General features: G+C 47.5%; 1 protein-coding gene across 2 annotated transcripts in view; it reads left to right on the top strand.

The window, feature by feature from the left end:
• Ntn1 (netrin 1) overlaps window positions 1-18,912 on the top strand; it is a 198,713-nt gene that overhangs the window by 130,257 nt on the left and 49,544 nt on the right. For both annotated transcript variants that reach the window (XM_070026981.1, XM_070026979.1), the window contains exons 3-4: window positions 3,325-3,513; window positions 17,378-17,527. In XM_070026981.1, the coding sequence (XP_069883082.1) occupies window positions 3,325-3,513; window positions 17,378-17,527 (339 nt within the window). The remainder of the gene's footprint in view (window positions 1-3,324; window positions 3,514-17,377; window positions 17,528-18,912) is intronic.

Genomic DNA, 18,912 nt, shown 5'->3' with positions numbered 1-18,912 from the left:
TGTGGTAGGAAAGGCAAATATTTTTTCTAGCCAATCAGAGACAAATGCTAGAAAACAGACAAAATCCTACCTTATATGAAAAAAAAAATACTGGGCAAATGGCATGAACAGGCAATGCACAGAAATAGAAATAGACACGTGGAGAAATGCCCAGTCTCCTAAGTAATCAAAGACATGCAAATTAAAATCATGTGCTGTTTTTTTTTTTCAGCCAGACAAATTGGCAAAGATTTTTTTTTTAAAAAGAAAAAGAATGCTGATACCAAATGTGTATTGTTATTCTTTTCAAGGGTGGGGTGAAATAAGAGCTGTCGCTTCCTGCTGGTGGGAGGGGAAGCCAGTTCAGCCTTTCTCTGGGCTACTTGGCAACTTGGCGATTTGCATCACCAAACAAAAACACATACAGTAAATCAAAATGTGACCTAGAATTTTGCCTTGAGGAATGGACTTTACTTTTGTAAATCAGACTAGGGTATGTTATGTGTTCAAAGGTGTGTCTGAAAGGATTACCATTAAGTCTGTGGTGGTCACAATTATCTTGTTGCTTCTAACTGTGACAAACTAGGAACTTACTGGGTGATCCATCACTGGGGGAGTGGACTACTGTTAAATGCACCTACCTCAGATTGCGAGCACCTTGGAGCTTGAATTACACTTATACCATACAGTACCAGGTTTAAAAGTAATTGTGAGCCGGGCGCTGGTGGCTCACGCCTGTAATCCTAGCTACTCAGGAGGCTGAGATCTGAGGATCGCGGTTCAAAGCCAGCCGGGGCAGGAGAGACTGTGAGACTCCTATCTCCAATAAACCACCAGAAAACCGGAAGTGGCGCTGTAGCTCAAGTGGTAGAGCACTCGCCTTGAGCTGAAGAGCTGAGGGACAGCGCCCAGGCCCAGAGTTCAAGCCCCACGACCGACAAAAAAAAAAAAAAAAAAAAAAAAAAAAAAAAAAAATTGTGACCAGCTAGGCACTGGTGGTTTAGTGCCTGTAATCCTACCAACTCAGGAGGCTAAGATCTGAAGATTCTAATTCTAAGGCAGACAGAGCTGAGAGACTCACTCTTCTCTCTAACCAGTGAAAACTTGGAATTGAGTGTTGTTCAGTGGTAGAATGCCAGCCTTGAGCAAAAAATCCAAGCTTTTTAAAAAATATTTTTAAATATTTATTTTGCATATATATTATATGATACATAATCTATATTTACCACATATATGACATCTATATAGCAAATGATATTTAACACGAAAATTCTGAAAAATAACAGCCTACAAAACTGAAGGTAGACAGGTATAATCCATGTTTTTAGGAAAGAAATCATGCCAGTGCTGAACACAGGCTAAGGAAGTCTGCAAGGAAAAGCCCTGAGTACACATTGGCTGGTGTAAAGAGGAGTATGCCTTTTCTCTTTCTGCATCTGTTTTTCAAGTACGTGACATTTATTTTGAGATTCCATGAAATGTAGTTTCGAACACACAAACAGCCCAAAGAGGGCAGGTTGGCAAGAGATCATAGAAGAAGTAGAGAGAGCTGTGTGGGGTCATTCAGCCATCCAGGGGATGGGGGAAGTAGACCTCGAAAGGACCCTGAAACTAAGATACTGGGAGCATGGGAAGGATGCAGCCAGATGGAGAAAGGATGTCTATGGAAGGACTGACCAGCACATGCAGGCAATGGATGGGGCAAGTGGGAGCCACAGGCTTGGCAGGCTCTTGAAACTTCCCAGAGTTTGGAACAACTGTAGCAGGAGGGAGTAATGGGAAAACAGAGCTGAGGTTGGACCAGGTGTATCTTCCTTAGAGTCCCAAGGCCATGCCGGATAATTTCAGCTTTATCCGCATGGTCATTCAGATTGGTCCTTAGAAATTCAGCTCTGCTTACAGTTGGCTCTATCTAGAAAGAATTGGTTCCAGGATTCCTATAAATTCCCAAATCCATGGATGCTCAAGTTCCTCCATAAAACAGCATAGTATTTGCAAGTAACCTACATTCTAGGTTCCTTATAATGCCTACGGCAAGTGCTGTGTTAATAGTTTTATATTATTTAGGGAATAATAAGAAGGGGGAAAAAGTATTTCAGAGCTGGGCACTGGTGGCTCATGCCTGTAATGGTTTGAAGCCACCCGGGGCAGGAAAGTCTGTGAAACCCTTATCTCCAAAAAAAAAAGGCACTATGGCTCAAAGTGGTAGAGCTCTAGCCTTGAGCAAAAAAGCTCAGGGATGGTGCCTAGGCTCTGAGTTCAAGCCCCACAACTGATCCCCCCCCCCAAAAAAAAAGCATTGCAGTAGATTACATTTTGTTTTGTTTTTTCTTTTCTTTTCTGAATATTGTAGATCCATGGTTGATTGAATCTGAGGATAAGGAACTGGCAGATACAGGGGATGACTGTGTTGGGTGGGTGATTGGAGGCTTAATGGTGGAGAGAGGGCACCTCTGGAGCCAAGAGGAGGCTACAGACTTGCAGCTGGAAATAGGGATTGGTGGGTTGGGAGCACAGAGTTGGAGAGGGGCACAGGAAAGCCACCCGAGAGCGTCATGGTGAGCTGGGAAAACCACACGTGTAGGCAGGTAATAGGCATTGGGAAGTGGGCCTGGCAGGAAGAAAAGCCAGAAGGAACAAAGTTGTTGGTCCAGAGACCAGGACTGTAGACCTTTAGGAGAAAGGAAGGCATCCAGGTTGGTAGTGGGAAGGAGAAGGGGCAGTGGCATGAGAAAGGGAGCAAGGAAGGTGCAGGTTGGTATATGTGACTCCAGGAAACTAGAGTGTGTAAGGGTGGAAGCAAAGGCCTTGGAAGTAGCCATGAGGCTGCCCCAGTGTGTGTATGATGGGCCGGGCGGGGGGGGGGGGGGCGGACGAGGAGTGTGATGGTAGTAATGTTTATTTCAATTAGAAGTTCAAGATCACGGCGTCAACAGGGCTAGCTTCTCCTGTGGCCTCTGTCCGTGCTCATGGATGACCGCCTCTCAGCAGGTCTTCCCTGTGTGTGTGTACACTGTCACGGAGCCTCCCTGTGCCCACATTTTCTCCTGTGCAGACAGATGCCTTGAAGGCAGACCCAACCTTAGGATCCATTTTAACGATGTCACCTCATTAAAGACCTTTCTGACTAATGATGGGATGGTGGGAGGGTTAGGACTGTTATACAAGAATTTGGGGACCTCCAGCCATGGCACCGTGAAGATATCAATCAGTGTTTATGAGTACAAACAGGGGAGCCAAGAAAAAAAAGTCCTGGGGTGAGGGGGACAGACTGACTTGGCCCCCAGAATGCCTGCCCTCCCTGTACCCTGTGCTGATGGTCTCCCTGCCCTGTCTTCCCTGCAGCCTGCAACTGTAACCTGCATGCCCGACGCTGCCGCTTCAACATGGAGCTGTATAAGCTATCGGGGCGCAAGAGCGGGGGTGTCTGCCTCAACTGCCGTCACAACACTGCTGGCCGCCACTGCCACTACTGCAAGGAGGGCTTCTACCGGGACATGGGCAAGCCCATTACTCACCGCAAGGCCTGCAAAGGTAGGCTGTTAGGGACACGGGGGAGGCTTTCCTCTCCTCTCCTTTTGTGCTTTTTTCCTAGTTCCTATACAGAGCAGCACAGACTGAGAGGTCTTTGAACATGCGCAAGTATGCGCATGCACAGCCTCCTTGGTATGTGGAGGTGTAAGCCAAAACAAAGGGGCGATGGAGACATGGCTCAAAGGAGAAGAAAGGAGAAGGTGTGATCTCCTGTGAGGGTGAAGGCCGGGCCCACAACACCTCCCATTCTGCTCCCCCTCCTTGGCTTCTCTGCACAGGTGTGCTGCATACCACAGGGACTCCAGTCATGCTAACAAGGCTTACCATTGGGACAAAGGACCCTCTTTTCCCAAACCCCACATAGACGTACTTCTTTGGATGTGTGTACCCCATCCCCATCCCCACCCCCATCTCTCTCTCTCTCTCCCCCAGACACACACATACACACACACACACACACACACACACACACACACACACACACACACACACACACACACACACACACACACACACACACACACACACACAGTCAGAATGAGGTTGGCAGTTTCAGGATCAGAGTCTCAGAAGGAACATTTAATCCATCTGCAAATAGCTTTGCTTTTCAGGACAAAAAGAAAGGGGGGGGGGGAAAGAAAGAAAAGGAGACCAGAGACTCTATCTTTGTTCACTGAAGCAAAGACTAATGTTTTAACTTTTCTTGCTGTTTGTTTTTCTCCCACCAACAAAAATGAAGCAATGGTCAAATGACTCAGAGGAGCTGATGAACTACTAGGGACTTGAGTGATGGTGGGAACTCCAGGATCCAGGGCTTTCCTCCTTCAAAGGTTGGGACCCATAGATAGACTAGGGCTTGCTTATGTATGGCTACTCAAGATGTTTACCTTGGAGTGCTCCTACAGGGGGATCTCAGCATATATGGGGTCCTAATATGGGTTTCTCAAGTTATGGCAGAACTAGGTCCAAGTAAAGAAATCTACCTTTCCAGCCACTGTTCAGCCTCTTTGTGTGTGTGTGTGTGTGTGTGTGTGTGTGTGTGTGTGTGTTACTTCAGATGTTTTTCAGATGGGGTCTTCAGCTTTTGCTTAGGGCTACTCTTATATTCTAATCCTACTTTGTTATAGCTGGGGGGTTGTGGATATGAACCACCATGACTGGCTTTTTTTTTTTTTTTTTTTTTTTTGGGAGATAGAGTCTTCACTAATTTTTTGCCTGAAGTGCCCTGTGATCTTCCCCAATCTCTGCCTCCCAAGTAGCTGGGATTATAGCCACTCCATTGGGCCCCACTGCTCAGCTTTTGAATGAAGCAGAAGGATCGTCTTCATAACAGGAAATCCACCAGATGTTGGGCACTTAAGTGCCTGACTGACGACATCAGTTTCTGGGCCCAGTACAAAATGAAAATATGGAGTTTTTTGTCCAGAAACGAGGAAGGATTTCAAAAGACTGACAACAGAGCTTCAACCCTGAGCATGAGGGCCTGGCTGGCTGGGCTTGTGCAGAACACTTCCAAAAATCAACAACAAACAACAGCCATCAAAAACTTCGCCAGGTTAGGGGGTCCCAAGGAGTAATCTGATTCTTCCTCCTTATCATTGCCTCTGGTGGTTGGCAAGAAAAATTTGAGCATAAAGGTTTCCTAATTTGGAAGCGTTTTTGATTTGAAAGTCAACTGTTCTAGGTGAGGAATCCCCTAGGAGACTTCAGAATGGGAAGGAGGCCCAAGCAAAGGGACCCGAGAAAGATCTGCATTGTCAGGAACATTTAAGCAGGGTAAGACCAGAGGGACTCCTTTGGGTTTTCAGAGAACATAGTTGGAAGGTGTCCAACTCCTTTGCTTGCTGCCCAAAGTGTTTGTTGTTCTTCTTTTACAGAAGAAATGGAGGCCAGGGGTCTTGTAAACAGCTGGCTTACACATACATTTCTTGGGGATTTGGCCAAGAAGTTTGAATCCACAGCAGTCACTCAGGTGGGCAGTCCTCTGCCTGTGGGTAAGAAGATCTGGGCTGTACATGGAAGGACGCTGGTTATTTCCTGCCCTATCACTTCCTGCTATTGGAAGAGAATTGCTCCGCTTCCTTTGTTCGTTTCTAGAGGGGACAGATTTGGGTAGATGAGAGGGCATTCCTCTTCTATGATATCAAATGCTAGGACCAGTCCTGAGCAGCAGCTGTCCCCAGCCTTGGTGGGAATTCTGAGAAAAGAACTTGGGGAGAGAAAAATCTAAAGATGGATTCTGCCCAAGGAGGCACAATCATGACCTACTTGGGAATTATTGCAGGAAAGGATGTCTTTTAATTAGAGAAGACTGTTTCAAGGAACCTGCCACCTGATTGATGGGGAAAGACCAATGTTTTAATGATACTGTTTCCTGATTGGTGAGGGAAAACATAGCCTACTTCATGATTGGTGAGAAAAGATCTGTTCTAGTAAGGAACCAAAATCTAACTGGTGTCTCATACCTGTACAATAATCCTAGCTACTCGGGAGGCTGAGATCTGAGGATTGTGGTTCAGAGGCAACTTGGGCAGGAAATGTCCCTGAGACTCTTATCTTCAGTTGACTACCAAAACTGGAAGTGGAGCTGTGGTTCAAGTGGTAGAGTGCTAACCTTAAGCACAAAAGGATAAGGACAGCACCTAGACCCTGAGGATACACACACACACACACACACACACACACACACACACACACACACACACACACACACACACACACACACACACACACACACACACACACACACACACACACACACACACACACACACACACACACACACACACACACACACACACACGCACTCCCACCCCCCCCCACACCCCTCCCCATATGAAAGGTCCAGCCATCTGATTGGTGAAGAAAGATACCACTTGAAGCTTCCAAATCTTTCCCCTTTGCTCTTCCCTTAACTAATGTCACTTCTTTTTTTGATTGTTTGTTTTGGTCCAGTCGTGGGGCCTGAACTCTGGGCCTGGGCGCTGTCCCTCAGCTCTTCAGCTCAAGGCTAGCGCTCTACCACTTGAGCCACAGTGCCACTTCCGGCTTTTTTCTTATGTGGTGCTGAGGAATTGAACCCAGGGCCTCATGCATGCAAGGCAAGTGCTCTACCACTGAGCCACCTTCCCAGCCCTAATGTCACTTCTTTAGTTGAGGTGGGCACTTTAAGGGACACACTTCTTACCAAAATAACCTCTAAGATCTTGGTGGGAAGCAGTTTTAGGAGATGTTCAGAGGCTGGTTAGGGGAATGTATACCCCTGAGATCTTCACACAGGAGTCTCCTGATCACCACCACCATGACCACAGAAGCTTTCTGTCTTATCTTGGGGAGCTATACGGTTTAGGCAATGCTTTCTTTCATAGAAGCTTGTTGGCTCCATCATTGTGCCAACAGAGCTTTGACAGTTTGTTCTCAGAGGCTTTCAATCTTATATATGTAACTTTGGCCCTAGCCCCAGTTCCTGAGATTGATCTCAGGAAACCCCCTCAATGACCTTCAGGTGAAGACTGCACTGTTACGCATTGTTTCAGACAGTTTTCATAGAGGAATTGGGACCACTGGCTCTTGGATGCCTAAGTTGGCTTGGGAATGGTCCTAGGGCTCTCTTTATTCCTTGACTTCTCAGGTCCTGGGAGGGGCCCCAGGCCACCCATACACTCTGGTGATTGGCTGACTCAGGACCTTGTTCAATGTAGAGCAGGGGTGGACCCAGACAAGAACAGCTTGGAGTAAGGGCATTTGATTCCAAATGTTATTATGGAGCCTCCCCATTTGGGAAGTTTCATAGCAACAAATTTGTTGGGTTCTTTCTCCCCTCCCCTAGTTTATAAGCAAACTGGAGCTGGCAGGGTTGGTGCATACAAAGGGCTGTAATAAACATGCCCAGGGAACAGCCGCTGCACTCTCCAGCTATTCAGTGCAATTTCACAGCACTAGGATGGCCTCATTATGGTGTGGGCTCTTGTCCTATACAAAGTCAGATGAGATGAATTTCTCCCCTTTCTCCACAGAATGGTTTGTGAATGATGCTCGTCCTGGAATCTGTCAAAAGATTGGAGGTTTTGTTTACCATTTGTCTTCTTTATGGACTTTGGAGGCTCTTTCTTTTTAGAGCCTGCAAAGACGTTGCTATTTAACCATTTCAGCCATGTCACCATTGATAACAATATTAATTTATCATCTTCCCAAACCATCTGTGATGGATAAAGACATTCCAAGAGTTTCCCGTGAACCGCATTACGATGAGAATTAAGAAATTACCCACCGCATCTAGTGTCCCCGTACAAAGGGCTGCGTTCCATCTCACTGAGCAGCCTGTTTTGCTCACTCACTGCCCTGCCCCCTTCAAGTCTGCAGTGAATGTGGCTGAATGAAGGCTACTAAGAAGGTGCCTGAGCCCTAAGAAGATGCAATCATTAGCAGGGCAGAGCCTAGGTTTGTCCCCACTGTCTTTGCCGGCCATTCCTACGGCTCCCCATCCATTCTTTATTTTCTGAGGTAGCTCTGCTAAGGTTTGGTGTGGGAAGTCAGCACTCCTGTCTAGCCCCCTCTGTCTTCCAGAGCTACTGTGTGGAACCTCCACTTTGCTTTTATTTTGGTGCATCTTTACTGTGTTTCCTGAGCGATGGTACAGTCTTTATCTATAGCTATGGCTCCTGTTCAGAGTCTCTACGGCATTGGGCCAATCACAGGCCTTCCTCAGGCCTCTCTGTCTTCTCACTTGTAGAATTCAGGTTATTGGTTGCTGAGTCCCTCCTGACTTTGACATTCCACAGGACACATGTTGTTCTTACAGAGTTAGAATATCCTAGGTCCCTGAAAACAGCATGTAGCCATATTTACGATCTGGTGACTTGGAATTGCTGGTGAAGCCAGAAAAATCAAGCGAAGGCAGTTTTGTTTTACAAAAATCTTTACAAATGAAGACCATCTCAGTTCTGTGATTTGGCCCATGCAATGCACTGGGCTAACACAGTGTCTTCCTAGCTTAGCCCTGTGGCTCATCCCTGGCCATTCTGCGGTTTCACTTCCTTGGTTATGATTGTCCTCATCTCTCAGATCTCTTCTCATACTCTGATCACATTCCCAGCAATCTGCAGGACTTGAGCACAAAAGACTCCTAATCTTTGCATTCCTTGAGTTCATGGAGCTTCTGGGTATGGTTGTCATGTTAAAGACATATGACTTCGGGAAAAGGAGTCTTTCCTTTGGATTTTTGCTGTGAGGAGAGCACGAAGTGGACCTCAGCACATAAGCTTGATGTGAACAGCTTGAAAAAATGTGGAATTCAGAGTTACTTAGAACAAACAGAGTTCAAATTCTACCTCTGGACAAGATACCCTTTAAAACCTGAGTTTTCTTTTTCTGGAAACAGGCATAACAGTCCCATTCCTAGGGTTACAGTGCATATTAAATGAGGTACTGTGGCTTGCCACATGGCAAGCACTCTGTACATGTTAGTTGTTATATTTGTACAAGTCAAGGAAAAGAGAGATGCCAGAAAACCGGGCCTGCATGAACGTCAGCACACACAAGTGGAGACGCCTCTTTTGGCTCACTGCTTGCTTTAGTTCTTTCCGTGAGCGGTGAGAACTGAAGGGAGAACTTTGGAGAGAACCAGCCACTTTTGCTCAAAGGACTCAGGCCTGGCATGGAATTTGTAGCTAATTCCCACAGGAGTGGGCAGGGCCCTGGGGTTTATCCTAATGCCGCTTGCACACTCTCCATAAAGAATTTGCGTGCTCTTGGAACAGAAATCACAAATGAGTTGAACCACAGCAATGTGCCCAGCAGCTGCTGTCGGGGCTCGGCACAGAGAGCAGGGACGGCTGTGCCCTTTTAAACCTGGTTCTGAAAGTCACACTCAGAAAGACCAGATGGTCTCGGAAGGCTCCCCAATGATGTTGGGGCTTACAGCTGACCAGGATCCTGGCTAGCCTTCTCTGTCCTCAGGCTTCCCCTCATTCCATACTTTCACCCCAGGCCTGTGTGTGCAAACATAGGCACATGCTGCACACACATGTACACACACAGTCACCCTCTGGGAACCAGTCTGAAGACCTGGGCTTTTCTCCTCTGCTATAGAACAGGTGCAGGAAGACTCCAGTTAACTAGACCACAGCGGGTCAGATAACCCAGTTTGGGATCATGGGGCTTCCCTCCCCCACACTTGCTGCTGTCTGCACCTTGATGGGAAAGGAGCTGCGTGCAACTTGAAGCATTTATTCTTTTGTGCCTTGTTAGCAAGTGCTGGCAAGGAGAGGAAAGTCCAGTTTTGAGGAGGTTGACACAGACAGCTGAAGTGAAATCAGGGATTATCTGGATTTCAGCTATCCTAGCTCCCTTGTTAGCATGGAGAATTTCAGAGTGGGGAGCCCTGCGTCTTGAGGTCGCCACTGACTGAGGATGTGAGGGGATTATCATTCCTGCTCTCCTCGTCATTCTTTACTCCAGATGTGCCGGGCAGACAGATGGCCTTCCCCTGCAGAAAGGATGGGAGAAGCCCTGAGTGATGTTCACATTGATCACGAGATTGTTTGCTCATTGATTCTGCAAGTGTTTATGGAGGATCTGCAGTGTGTCAGGCACTAGAGTGGTCGGGGTGATGGAGACAGATTTAGTCTTTAGTGCTTGCTTTCTGGTGTGAGGTTAAGAATAACAAAGAAGATGATTATGTTGTGAGTTAAGCCTGGCCCCAGTGGCTCACACCTATAATCCTAGATATTTAGGAGGCTGAGATCTGAGGATTGCGGTTCGAAACCAGCCAGGGCAGAAATATCCCCGTGGGACTCATCTCCAGTTAACCACTCAAAAACCAGAAGTGGCACTGTGGGTCAAGTAGTAGAGGGCTAGCCTTGAGCACCAAGATGCTCAGGGACGGTGCCCAGGTCCTGAGTTCAAGCCCCACAATTGATAAAAAAAGAATATGGTGAGTTACATGGATGAAATAAACAGAGTGGAAGGAGAGTCACTGGGAAGAAAGCTGATGTACAACATGACTGGGAAGGGGTGTTTAAGGACAAAATGGTAAGGGTTTTTTTTCTTTTTTCTTTTTGGGTACTGGTACAAAATCTCCGTGCCTGAGCACTGTCATATTAAGGCAGACATTCTACCACTTGAGTCACAGTTCTACTTCTGGCGTTTTTGGTGGTGAATTGGAGATAGTAGTCCTACCCAGCTTCGCTTGGAACTGTGATTCTCAGATCTCAGCTGCCTGAGTAGCTAAGATGACAGATATGAGCCAGTAACTGGTACCTGGCTAAGGGCAGAATATTTGAGGTTAGACCCAAGGGGTGAGGAAAAAGCAGCCACAAGATAGCTAGGGAAGAGCATTCCAATCAGTTCTAAAGTCTGGATATAGCCAAGGGCTTGGTGGGCCCTTGGTTGGGAGTGGTGATGGAACTGTGTAGGTCAACTTATTGGTATCTAGGAAGGAGGTGGGTCTTTTTCTAAGAGCACGGGAAAACACAAAGGACAAGGGTAATGTGAGGGATATGTCTGGATTTCTTTTTAATTTTTTTTTTTTGATCAGTCACGGGGCTTGAATTCTGGACCTGGGCTCTGTCCCTCAGTTCTTCAGCTCAAGGCTAGCACTCTAGTCACAGTGCCACTTCTGGTTTTCTCAGTGGTTTATTGGAGATAAGAGTCTCACGGGCTTTCCTGCCCGGGTTGGCTTGGAACCGTTATCCTCAGATCTCAGCCTCATGGTTAGCTAGGATTACAGGCATGAGCCACCAGTGCCTGACTTCCTTTTTAATTAAAAAAAAAAAATTGGTGAGGGCTGGGAAGGTGGCTTAGTGGTAGAGTGTTTGCCTCACATGGGTTTGATTCCTCAGCACCACATAAACAGAAAAAGCTGGAAGTGGTGCTGTGGCTCAAGTGGTAGAGTGCTATCCTTGAGCTGAAGAGCTGAAGGACAATGCCCAGGACCATGTCTGACCAAAAAAAAATTTTTGGTGATATTGGTACAGAGGTTTGAAATTGCAGCTTTGTGCTTGCTAGGCTGGTGCTCAACCTCTGAGCCAGACCTCCAGCCCTTTTTGCACTGTCCCCTCACCATCTCCTCCCCCACCGCCCCCCGCCCATACCCACCTGCTCCTGAATTGCAGTCCACCTTTTTGCCATCATGCCCAGCTTCTTCCATTAGGCTGAGTCTTTCACAGACTTTTTTTTTCTTTTGCCTGTGTTGGGGATCTGAATCTCAGTCTCCCACATGGCTAGGATTATAGGCACCATCACCTGACTGGCTGTCTTTAAAAAGTTTCTTCTGGGAGGAGGTAACAATGCTTGATAAGAAATGTACTCATTACCCTACTGATGTAACTGTAACCCCTCTGTACAGTATTTTTACAATAAAAAACATTAAAAAAAAGAAGTAAAAAAAATCCCTTCTGTAAGACAAGCCATTAGTAGGGAGAAAATTACTTGCACATCCCATATCCAACAATAGATGGAATCCAAGGATATAAAGAAGTCTTCAAAAAAAATAGCCAGACTAAAAGTGGGCAAAATATTTGAATAGACAATTGCTTAGATAAATAAGTATGAACAATTCCAAGCACTTAGCAAGGATAAGAAACAATGGGAATTGTTGCCTGCTCCTGGGAATTCCAAATGGTACAGCATCACTGGAAAACTGCTCAGCAGGCTCTCACAATGTGAAACATGCCTAGCAATCCCACTCACCAGTATTTAGCCAAGAGAGATGAAAACTTACGGTCATATAACCACCTGTAACAATGTTTATAACAGCATTATTCATGACTGCCTCCAAATGGAAATTATCCAGATACGCATTGATGGGGTAGGAGAGGACCCCAGGCTGATGAGCTAAATGGTAGGACAGTCTACTCTGGACTCTGGGAAACACCACTACAGAAAGGTCTTGTTTGGGTACCATAGTCAGTTTGGGTACCATATACCTGGTGACTTAGTTATGGGAGATTCATTCTCTCCCAGAAGTCCAAGGCTAAGGGCCCAGCTAGGTTGACATATTCTGACTCTAAGAAGGAAGGGTCTGTTCCTGGTCTCTCTCTATGGCCTTCTAAGGGCCATCTTCTTCCTGTGTCCACACATGGTCTTCCCTGGGGAGCTGTCTCCTAATCCCCTCTTCCTATAAGGACACCAGTCATAGGATTAGGGCCCACTCTAATGATCTGTTTGCCCGAATCACATCTGTAAAGACCCTACATCTAAGTCTTGTCTCATTCCTAGATATGAAGGTTAGCATTCCAGGGGGAGGGACATGTGATTTGGTTTCTAACATGAGTTCAGACAGAATCTGTCTTTCAAGACTGGCTGGAGGCCTGGTGGCTAGCAGGGCTGATGGCTGAATTGAGGGTCAGTGCCTTGTTATTCTGTTTCCCATTTCCAGGGGGGTTGGTAACAAGCCTGCTTCCCTCTCCTCCCCAAGTTTGTACCCTGGATTGCTTGCTTAGACATAGCCAGACTTCCTGATAAAGACCCCAATATGAATTACAGAAAGCCCAGTGTGAGGGTCAATGGCCTGCGTGCCCACCCGATAAAGAGTTTGGGGGGGCCTTTGGGAACCACAGCAAGAATGTAGAAGGCATTAAAATCACTGCTTCATGCATGGGAAACCAGGGAACAGAACCAGCTTCTTCTAGGCCAGCTGTGCCAGGGCTTTCTGAAGTCCCTGGATAGCCTTGTTTTCACTGAAAGCCAGTCTCAGCAAGAACGTTCTGGCACAGTACAGGCAGGTGTTAGTGCAGGGAGGAGGGGCATTGAGAGGTGTATACAGAGGGTGACATGCCCTGAAACATGAGCCCCTACCCAGCCCAGGGCATTGATGCAGAGCAGTTAGAGGGTGAAAGTCCAAGGGCACAGGCTGCCACTCTGGTTCTTTTGGTTGCATGTGGAGACAAAGCCTCAGGTGACCTCTCTCCTTACCAAGAGCTACCTGTGGTCTAGAGAGGAAAACACTAACCCAGGGTCATTGGCAGGGGGAAGCCAGGCCTGGTCTCCTGTTGCCCATCCAAACCCATTTGAGTTCTCCGAGCTCTCTGTCCCTATCCGATGACCTAGAGCAAGCAAGGACAGCCTAGGTGCTCTGCTTCAACCCAGAGGTTCTGCAGCCTGTGGTGTTTGTGGGAAATCCGATCCTGCTGCATTCTCAGGGCCCTGGGCTTCCTTCTCGGCTCACCTTTCTCTTCGTGGAAAAACTTTGAGTAGCTTGTTTCCCATGACCAGGTGCTGCCTGCTTGGTGCAGATGAACCGGTGACCTGACGGGGAAGGGATTGACTTCCCTCTGAAAAAAAAACGTGGCTGGTTTCCAGGGAAATGGGGGTCACCAAGCGGGCTTCCTGCGGTAGAGGATGTTCTGACCCAGGCTGTGTTCTCAAAAGAATTAGGGAGGCTGTGTTCATCCCCCTCACCAGAGCCCCCCACAAAGGAAAGGACTTCTGCTCATCTCTCTTCCTTGGCTCATTCCATCCTGTTCTATGTTTCCTGCTATATGTTTTGTGTGTGTGCATGTGTGTGTAAGGGAGGGGAGATGTATACTTGTTTCTGTGTAACTAAATGTGTGCATGTGTGTGTCTGTTTTTGCAGGACCACAACAGCACCATCTACCTCTCTTCCAAAGGCCAGGCCCTGAGGTTCTCATAGACTCAGAGTGTCGGCCTGTGATAGCCAGATTCTCTTTTTTCTCATTGGTAGAGGAACTTACCATGGGTGTTTTGCCATATACCAGTTCTCTTCCCACATCTTGAATTCACCTTTCTCACAGGGGGTGCAATTTAGATCATCCCTAGTCCCCATTTTTGATTTCCAGTGATCAGTCTTTGGGCCCATTTGGCCCCATTAAGAATGAGCGTGAGGGCTAGAAATGTGGTAGAACTTAGTGGTAGAATGCTAGCCTAGAATGCATGAGACCCTGGGTTTGATTCCTCAGAACCACATAAATGAAAAAAAAAAGAAAAACAGGAAAAAATGAGCATGAAGTCATGTGCCAGTGGCTTATAACTGTAATTCTAGCTACTTAGGGGACTGAGATCTAAAGATTACGGGTTCTGTGAGACTCCTTACCTCCAATAAACTACTCAAAGTCAGAAGTGGAGCTGTGGCTCAATTTGTAGAACACTAGCCCTGAACAAAAGAAGCTTAGAGACAGTGCTCAGGCACTGAGTTCAAGCCCCAGGACTGGGGGACGGGGAAGAAGAGTGTGATACAGATCTCTGTCAGGGTTGAATTTGGCTGAAAGTAACAGAGAATCCATATCATATTGGTTGCAACAGATCAGAGCATACCTCTTGAAGAACAAAAACCACAGGAGGGGCCTGGGCATCTCCACAGTGCCCCAGGGCCTACCTATCTCTGCATGATCCCATTTGTCCTGTGACTTACTCTCCCATCCTCAGTACAACCGCACAAGTTTGACAGAGCGGTTGTAGGAACCAGAGGAGGTGAATGTGCCTGAGATACAGACGTGTTGAGGGCATCTTCAGGAGGCTGGGTGGATGTGCTCTGCAGCAGACAGAATGCAACCTGATGATGGCCACCCCATCCTGTGGTGTGGTGCCTGAACGGCATTTGGAACACAATGGGGTCTCTTCCTAGAACACTGATTTGCTGGTGTGAAAGCCTGTTGCGCCTCAGTCAGAAGAGATGCATGGGTTGGATTCTTTGTAGAATCCTGGGAGAGAGATTAACAAAGCCAGTAGCAAGCAAAGCCATCAGTTCACTTCTCTAATTAAAGGGGATGGACCCTGAGGAAGAGCCTGCTGTTCTCAGCAGACGTGAGGCTGCCTACCATGCTGATGGCCCTTGGCTCCAGCAGACCTCAGTTGGCACCTGGCCCCTCCCAGCAGTGTGCCAGTCCAGGCAGTTGAGGTCACTAGCTCTGCAGGGCCAGATGAGAATAATGCATGGTCTTCCTGCTTCTACCCAGAGCTTGTGCTGGGGTAGCTCCTGCTAAGCTAACAATGACCTGGGCTGAAGGTGGTTACCTGGGTGTAACTTGGCTCAGAACCTTTTGTGACTGAGCAACCTTTTATGACCTTCCTCCAGCCAAGTTCAAAAACCCAAAAGTTAGTGGTACATAGCTGTGTTCCATTAGCATCCAGGGGAGAAGGCCTTGGCATGAACTTTCACATTACCAGCAGACTGGCAGAGCAGGCCAAGGGAGGTCAGCTGACAGGAGCTCCTACAGTTCCCATCCACCTTGGGAGCTGGACTGTGGGATCCTGGGCCTTCATTCTCATTCATGTGGCCAAATGAGAGGCATGTCCAATGTAGTCACCATTCCCATCAGGGGAATGGGCTTGGTAAACCACTGAGAAAAGTCAAAGGACCTCACCAGCTATCACAGCCTCATTGTCACCCTCAGTATGTTCCCACTGGCCACTGATGCTCTGTCTTATCACTAGCTTCAAAAACAACCAACCCTTGGGTGTGAACTTGAATTTAGGCTAGCTAGAAGAAGACAATGCCCTCACAAAAGGCATTTCTCTCTGAGGGGCAAGTCCCTTTCTCCTCCCTCAGATCCTGCAGCATGAGAGCCAGCAGGGAGGTGACTCTCCAGGAACAATTGACCACTTTTTTTTTGCTTCCTTTTTCCCTTCCTCCTCACTCTAAATCTCGTCTCTGGACTCTAACAGAGGCTGTTAGGAGAGGCTGCATTTTCCTATCAGACTTACACTGTTGTGCAGAAGTTGCTTGCTGGGAAGGTCTGCTTTAGCTCCTTTAGGATCTCTGTTCTCACTTAGTTTCCTGGATATTTTTCTGCCCTTTGAGGGCAGAAACACAAAGCAACTTGTAGCATGAATAGAAACATCCGCAGGATGCCTTGCTGTACCCTAGGCATACCTTCTCTGGGTTTTCTCAGGACAAGGAGATAAGCAGAACATTATCTCCAGCCCTCTATTCACGTGATGAGCCCACTGATATCCCCTACCTTCCAGAGTAGCTATTCTTGCCCAAAGCCTCATGGTTCTAGTGGAAATGTACCCCCAAGTCCTGATTGCTTCATTGCTGGAAATGGGCCCTTTGGGCACAGCTACACAGGATGTAGCATCATGGAGGGAGGGCACCCAGCTCTCATTCTTATCAGGAGGAGGATGTCATATCTTGTCTGTGCAGTAACCTAAAACCTAGATATCTGGCTTCACCTCTCTGCTTGGCTGTCTCCCTTCCCAGCAGGTTCCCGTACCTGTCTGTTCTTTGTACATTCCTATATACCTTCTAGGGGTTTATGACACAGAAGCCTGAGCCATGGATCCCTGGTTGCCAAACATGTAGGGAGGGACTCCTCCCTGTGTCTCCATATGACCTGCAGACCCCTGGGCTTCCTCAGGCTCCAGGCTGTGCACTACCCCCCAAAGGTCAACAGAGAAATCTGGGGCTGAGGAGAGGGGAAACATATATACTTCCTTGTTAAAGGAAGGTACACCTCCAAATTTTCTATCACTCTGCCACCACTACTAATATATGACCTCTAGGCTCTGCTTTCCTGAAAACAGATTTATCTCTTACTCTTTTTTAAAAAATTTCTGTGCTGGGGATCAAACTCAGGGCCTTGCACATACTGAGCACTAACTCTCAAGCACTCCTGAATGCAAGCCTTCCTCCTGGGCCTTGGAAGCCTTCCAGCATCTCTCCATCACTGCCGAAGAAGCCCTTTAAAGAAGATCCATTTGGTTTTCCTTCCTCATTTCCAGGTAGACAGGTAGCCAGTCTTGGAGCTTCTGAACCATGTGTGGACTTGGCCAGACTCTCCCTCTCCCAATTTCTGCTCCCTCATCTCTTTTCTTCTCCTGTGATGGAGTCCATGGGACACCACTGAGTGGGAAGGGACTCATCCCCATTTCCTTGACCCTCCTGTTTTTCTGTTCTCCACAGCCTGTGATTGCCATCCCGTGGGTGCTGCTGGTAAGACTTGCAACCAAACCACTGGCCAGTGTCCCTGCAAGGACGGCGTGACCGGCATCACCTGCAACCGCTGTGCCAAGGGCTACCAGCAGAGCCGTTCTCCCATCGCCCCCTGCATCAGTATGTGCCTTCCTCTTGCTCAGTTCTGCTTGGATGGGAGGAGCTTGTGGGCTGACTGGCACCTCTGCACTCAACACTTGGTGTTCAGTGAGGCCCTGGGGAGACCCCCAAGGCTGATTCCTGCAGAAATAGTTGAGTACTTGCCAGAGCCAGCCTATCTATGGCCCATAGTACTGGCAGATAAGAGTCTCTGGCTTCTGGATGGGGAGAAAACCCCTTTCCTCAGCATGGGCCCTTCTCAAAAATCTATGTTGATCCTAGAATTGGGGTGGGTTGATGTGGCAACCCAGCGTTTCCCCAGGACCCTTCAGAGAAACTTGCCAGGGCTCTGTACCTGGCGCCTATGGTCCTATGAAGGATAATAGCAGTCTTGGGAAATGTCCCAGGTTGGTGGTAGACCAGTTATTCATTCCTGAGTTTCTAGAACATGGAAAGAGGGTAAGCAGGATGGCAGGGGTCACTTAGACGCTGATATTTGGCATATAATAAAGTCAGGTTGGTGTTGAGAGCAGAGAATTAGCCCTAGCTGGGGAGCCAGGCCTAAATGGGAGCTGGCTCAGCCTTGCCCATCCTCAGTCTTGTTGATTCCTTGAGTAGGGCTGACAAAGCCAAGAAAAGGAGGGCAGGAGATGGAGCAAATCCCAGCAAATAGGGCAGAATCCAAGGAACAAAGCTGGCAAACTGGCCCATGGGACTGGCTATTGCCTTCTTTTATGTAGCTCAGTGGTTTATACCTTTTTTTAATGGTTGAAAAAAAATCAAAGAGAGAATAATATTTTATGATGCATAAAAAGTCATTTGAGCTGGGCGCCAGTGGCTCACGCCTGTAATCCTAGCTACTTAGGAGGCTGAGATCTGAGGATCATGGTTCAAAGCCAGCCTGGGTAGAAAAGTCCATGAGACTCTTATCTCCAATAAACGATTAGAAAACCAGAAGAGGTACTATGGCTCAAGTGGTAGAGCACTTGCCTTGAGCTGAAGAGTGCAGGGATAGCACCCAAGCCCAGAGTTCAAGCCCCATGACCGACCAAAAAAACAACAACAAAGTCATGTGAGGCTGGGCACCAGTGGCTCACGCCTGTTATCCTAGATACTCACGAGACTCAGATCCGAGGATTGTGGATCAAAGCCAGCTCAGGCAGGAAAGTCTGGGAGACTTACCACCAGTTTACCACTGAAAAGCCAGAAGTAGAGCTGTGGCTCAAGTAGTAGAGTGCTAACCTTGAACAGCAGAAAAAGCTAAAGCCCAGGCCCTGATTTCAAACCCCAGGGCCCACTTCCCCCTCGAAAAAAGTCTCATGAAATTCAAAGCTCAGTGTCCACAGTAAAGTTTTTAGTGGAATACAGCCACACCTCCTCATTGACTGATTCTCAGTCTTGGCCAA

Source organism: Dipodomys merriami, unplaced genomic scaffold, assembly GCF_024711535.1.
Source record: "Dipodomys merriami isolate MVZ:Mamm:240054 unplaced genomic scaffold, mDipMer1.0.p SCAF_19, whole genome shotgun sequence".
NCBI lineage: Eukaryota > Metazoa > Chordata > Mammalia > Rodentia > Heteromyidae > Dipodomys > Dipodomys merriami.
Note: the sequence above shows the minus strand (reverse complement) of the source record. Positions and strands in the feature narration are given on the sequence as shown.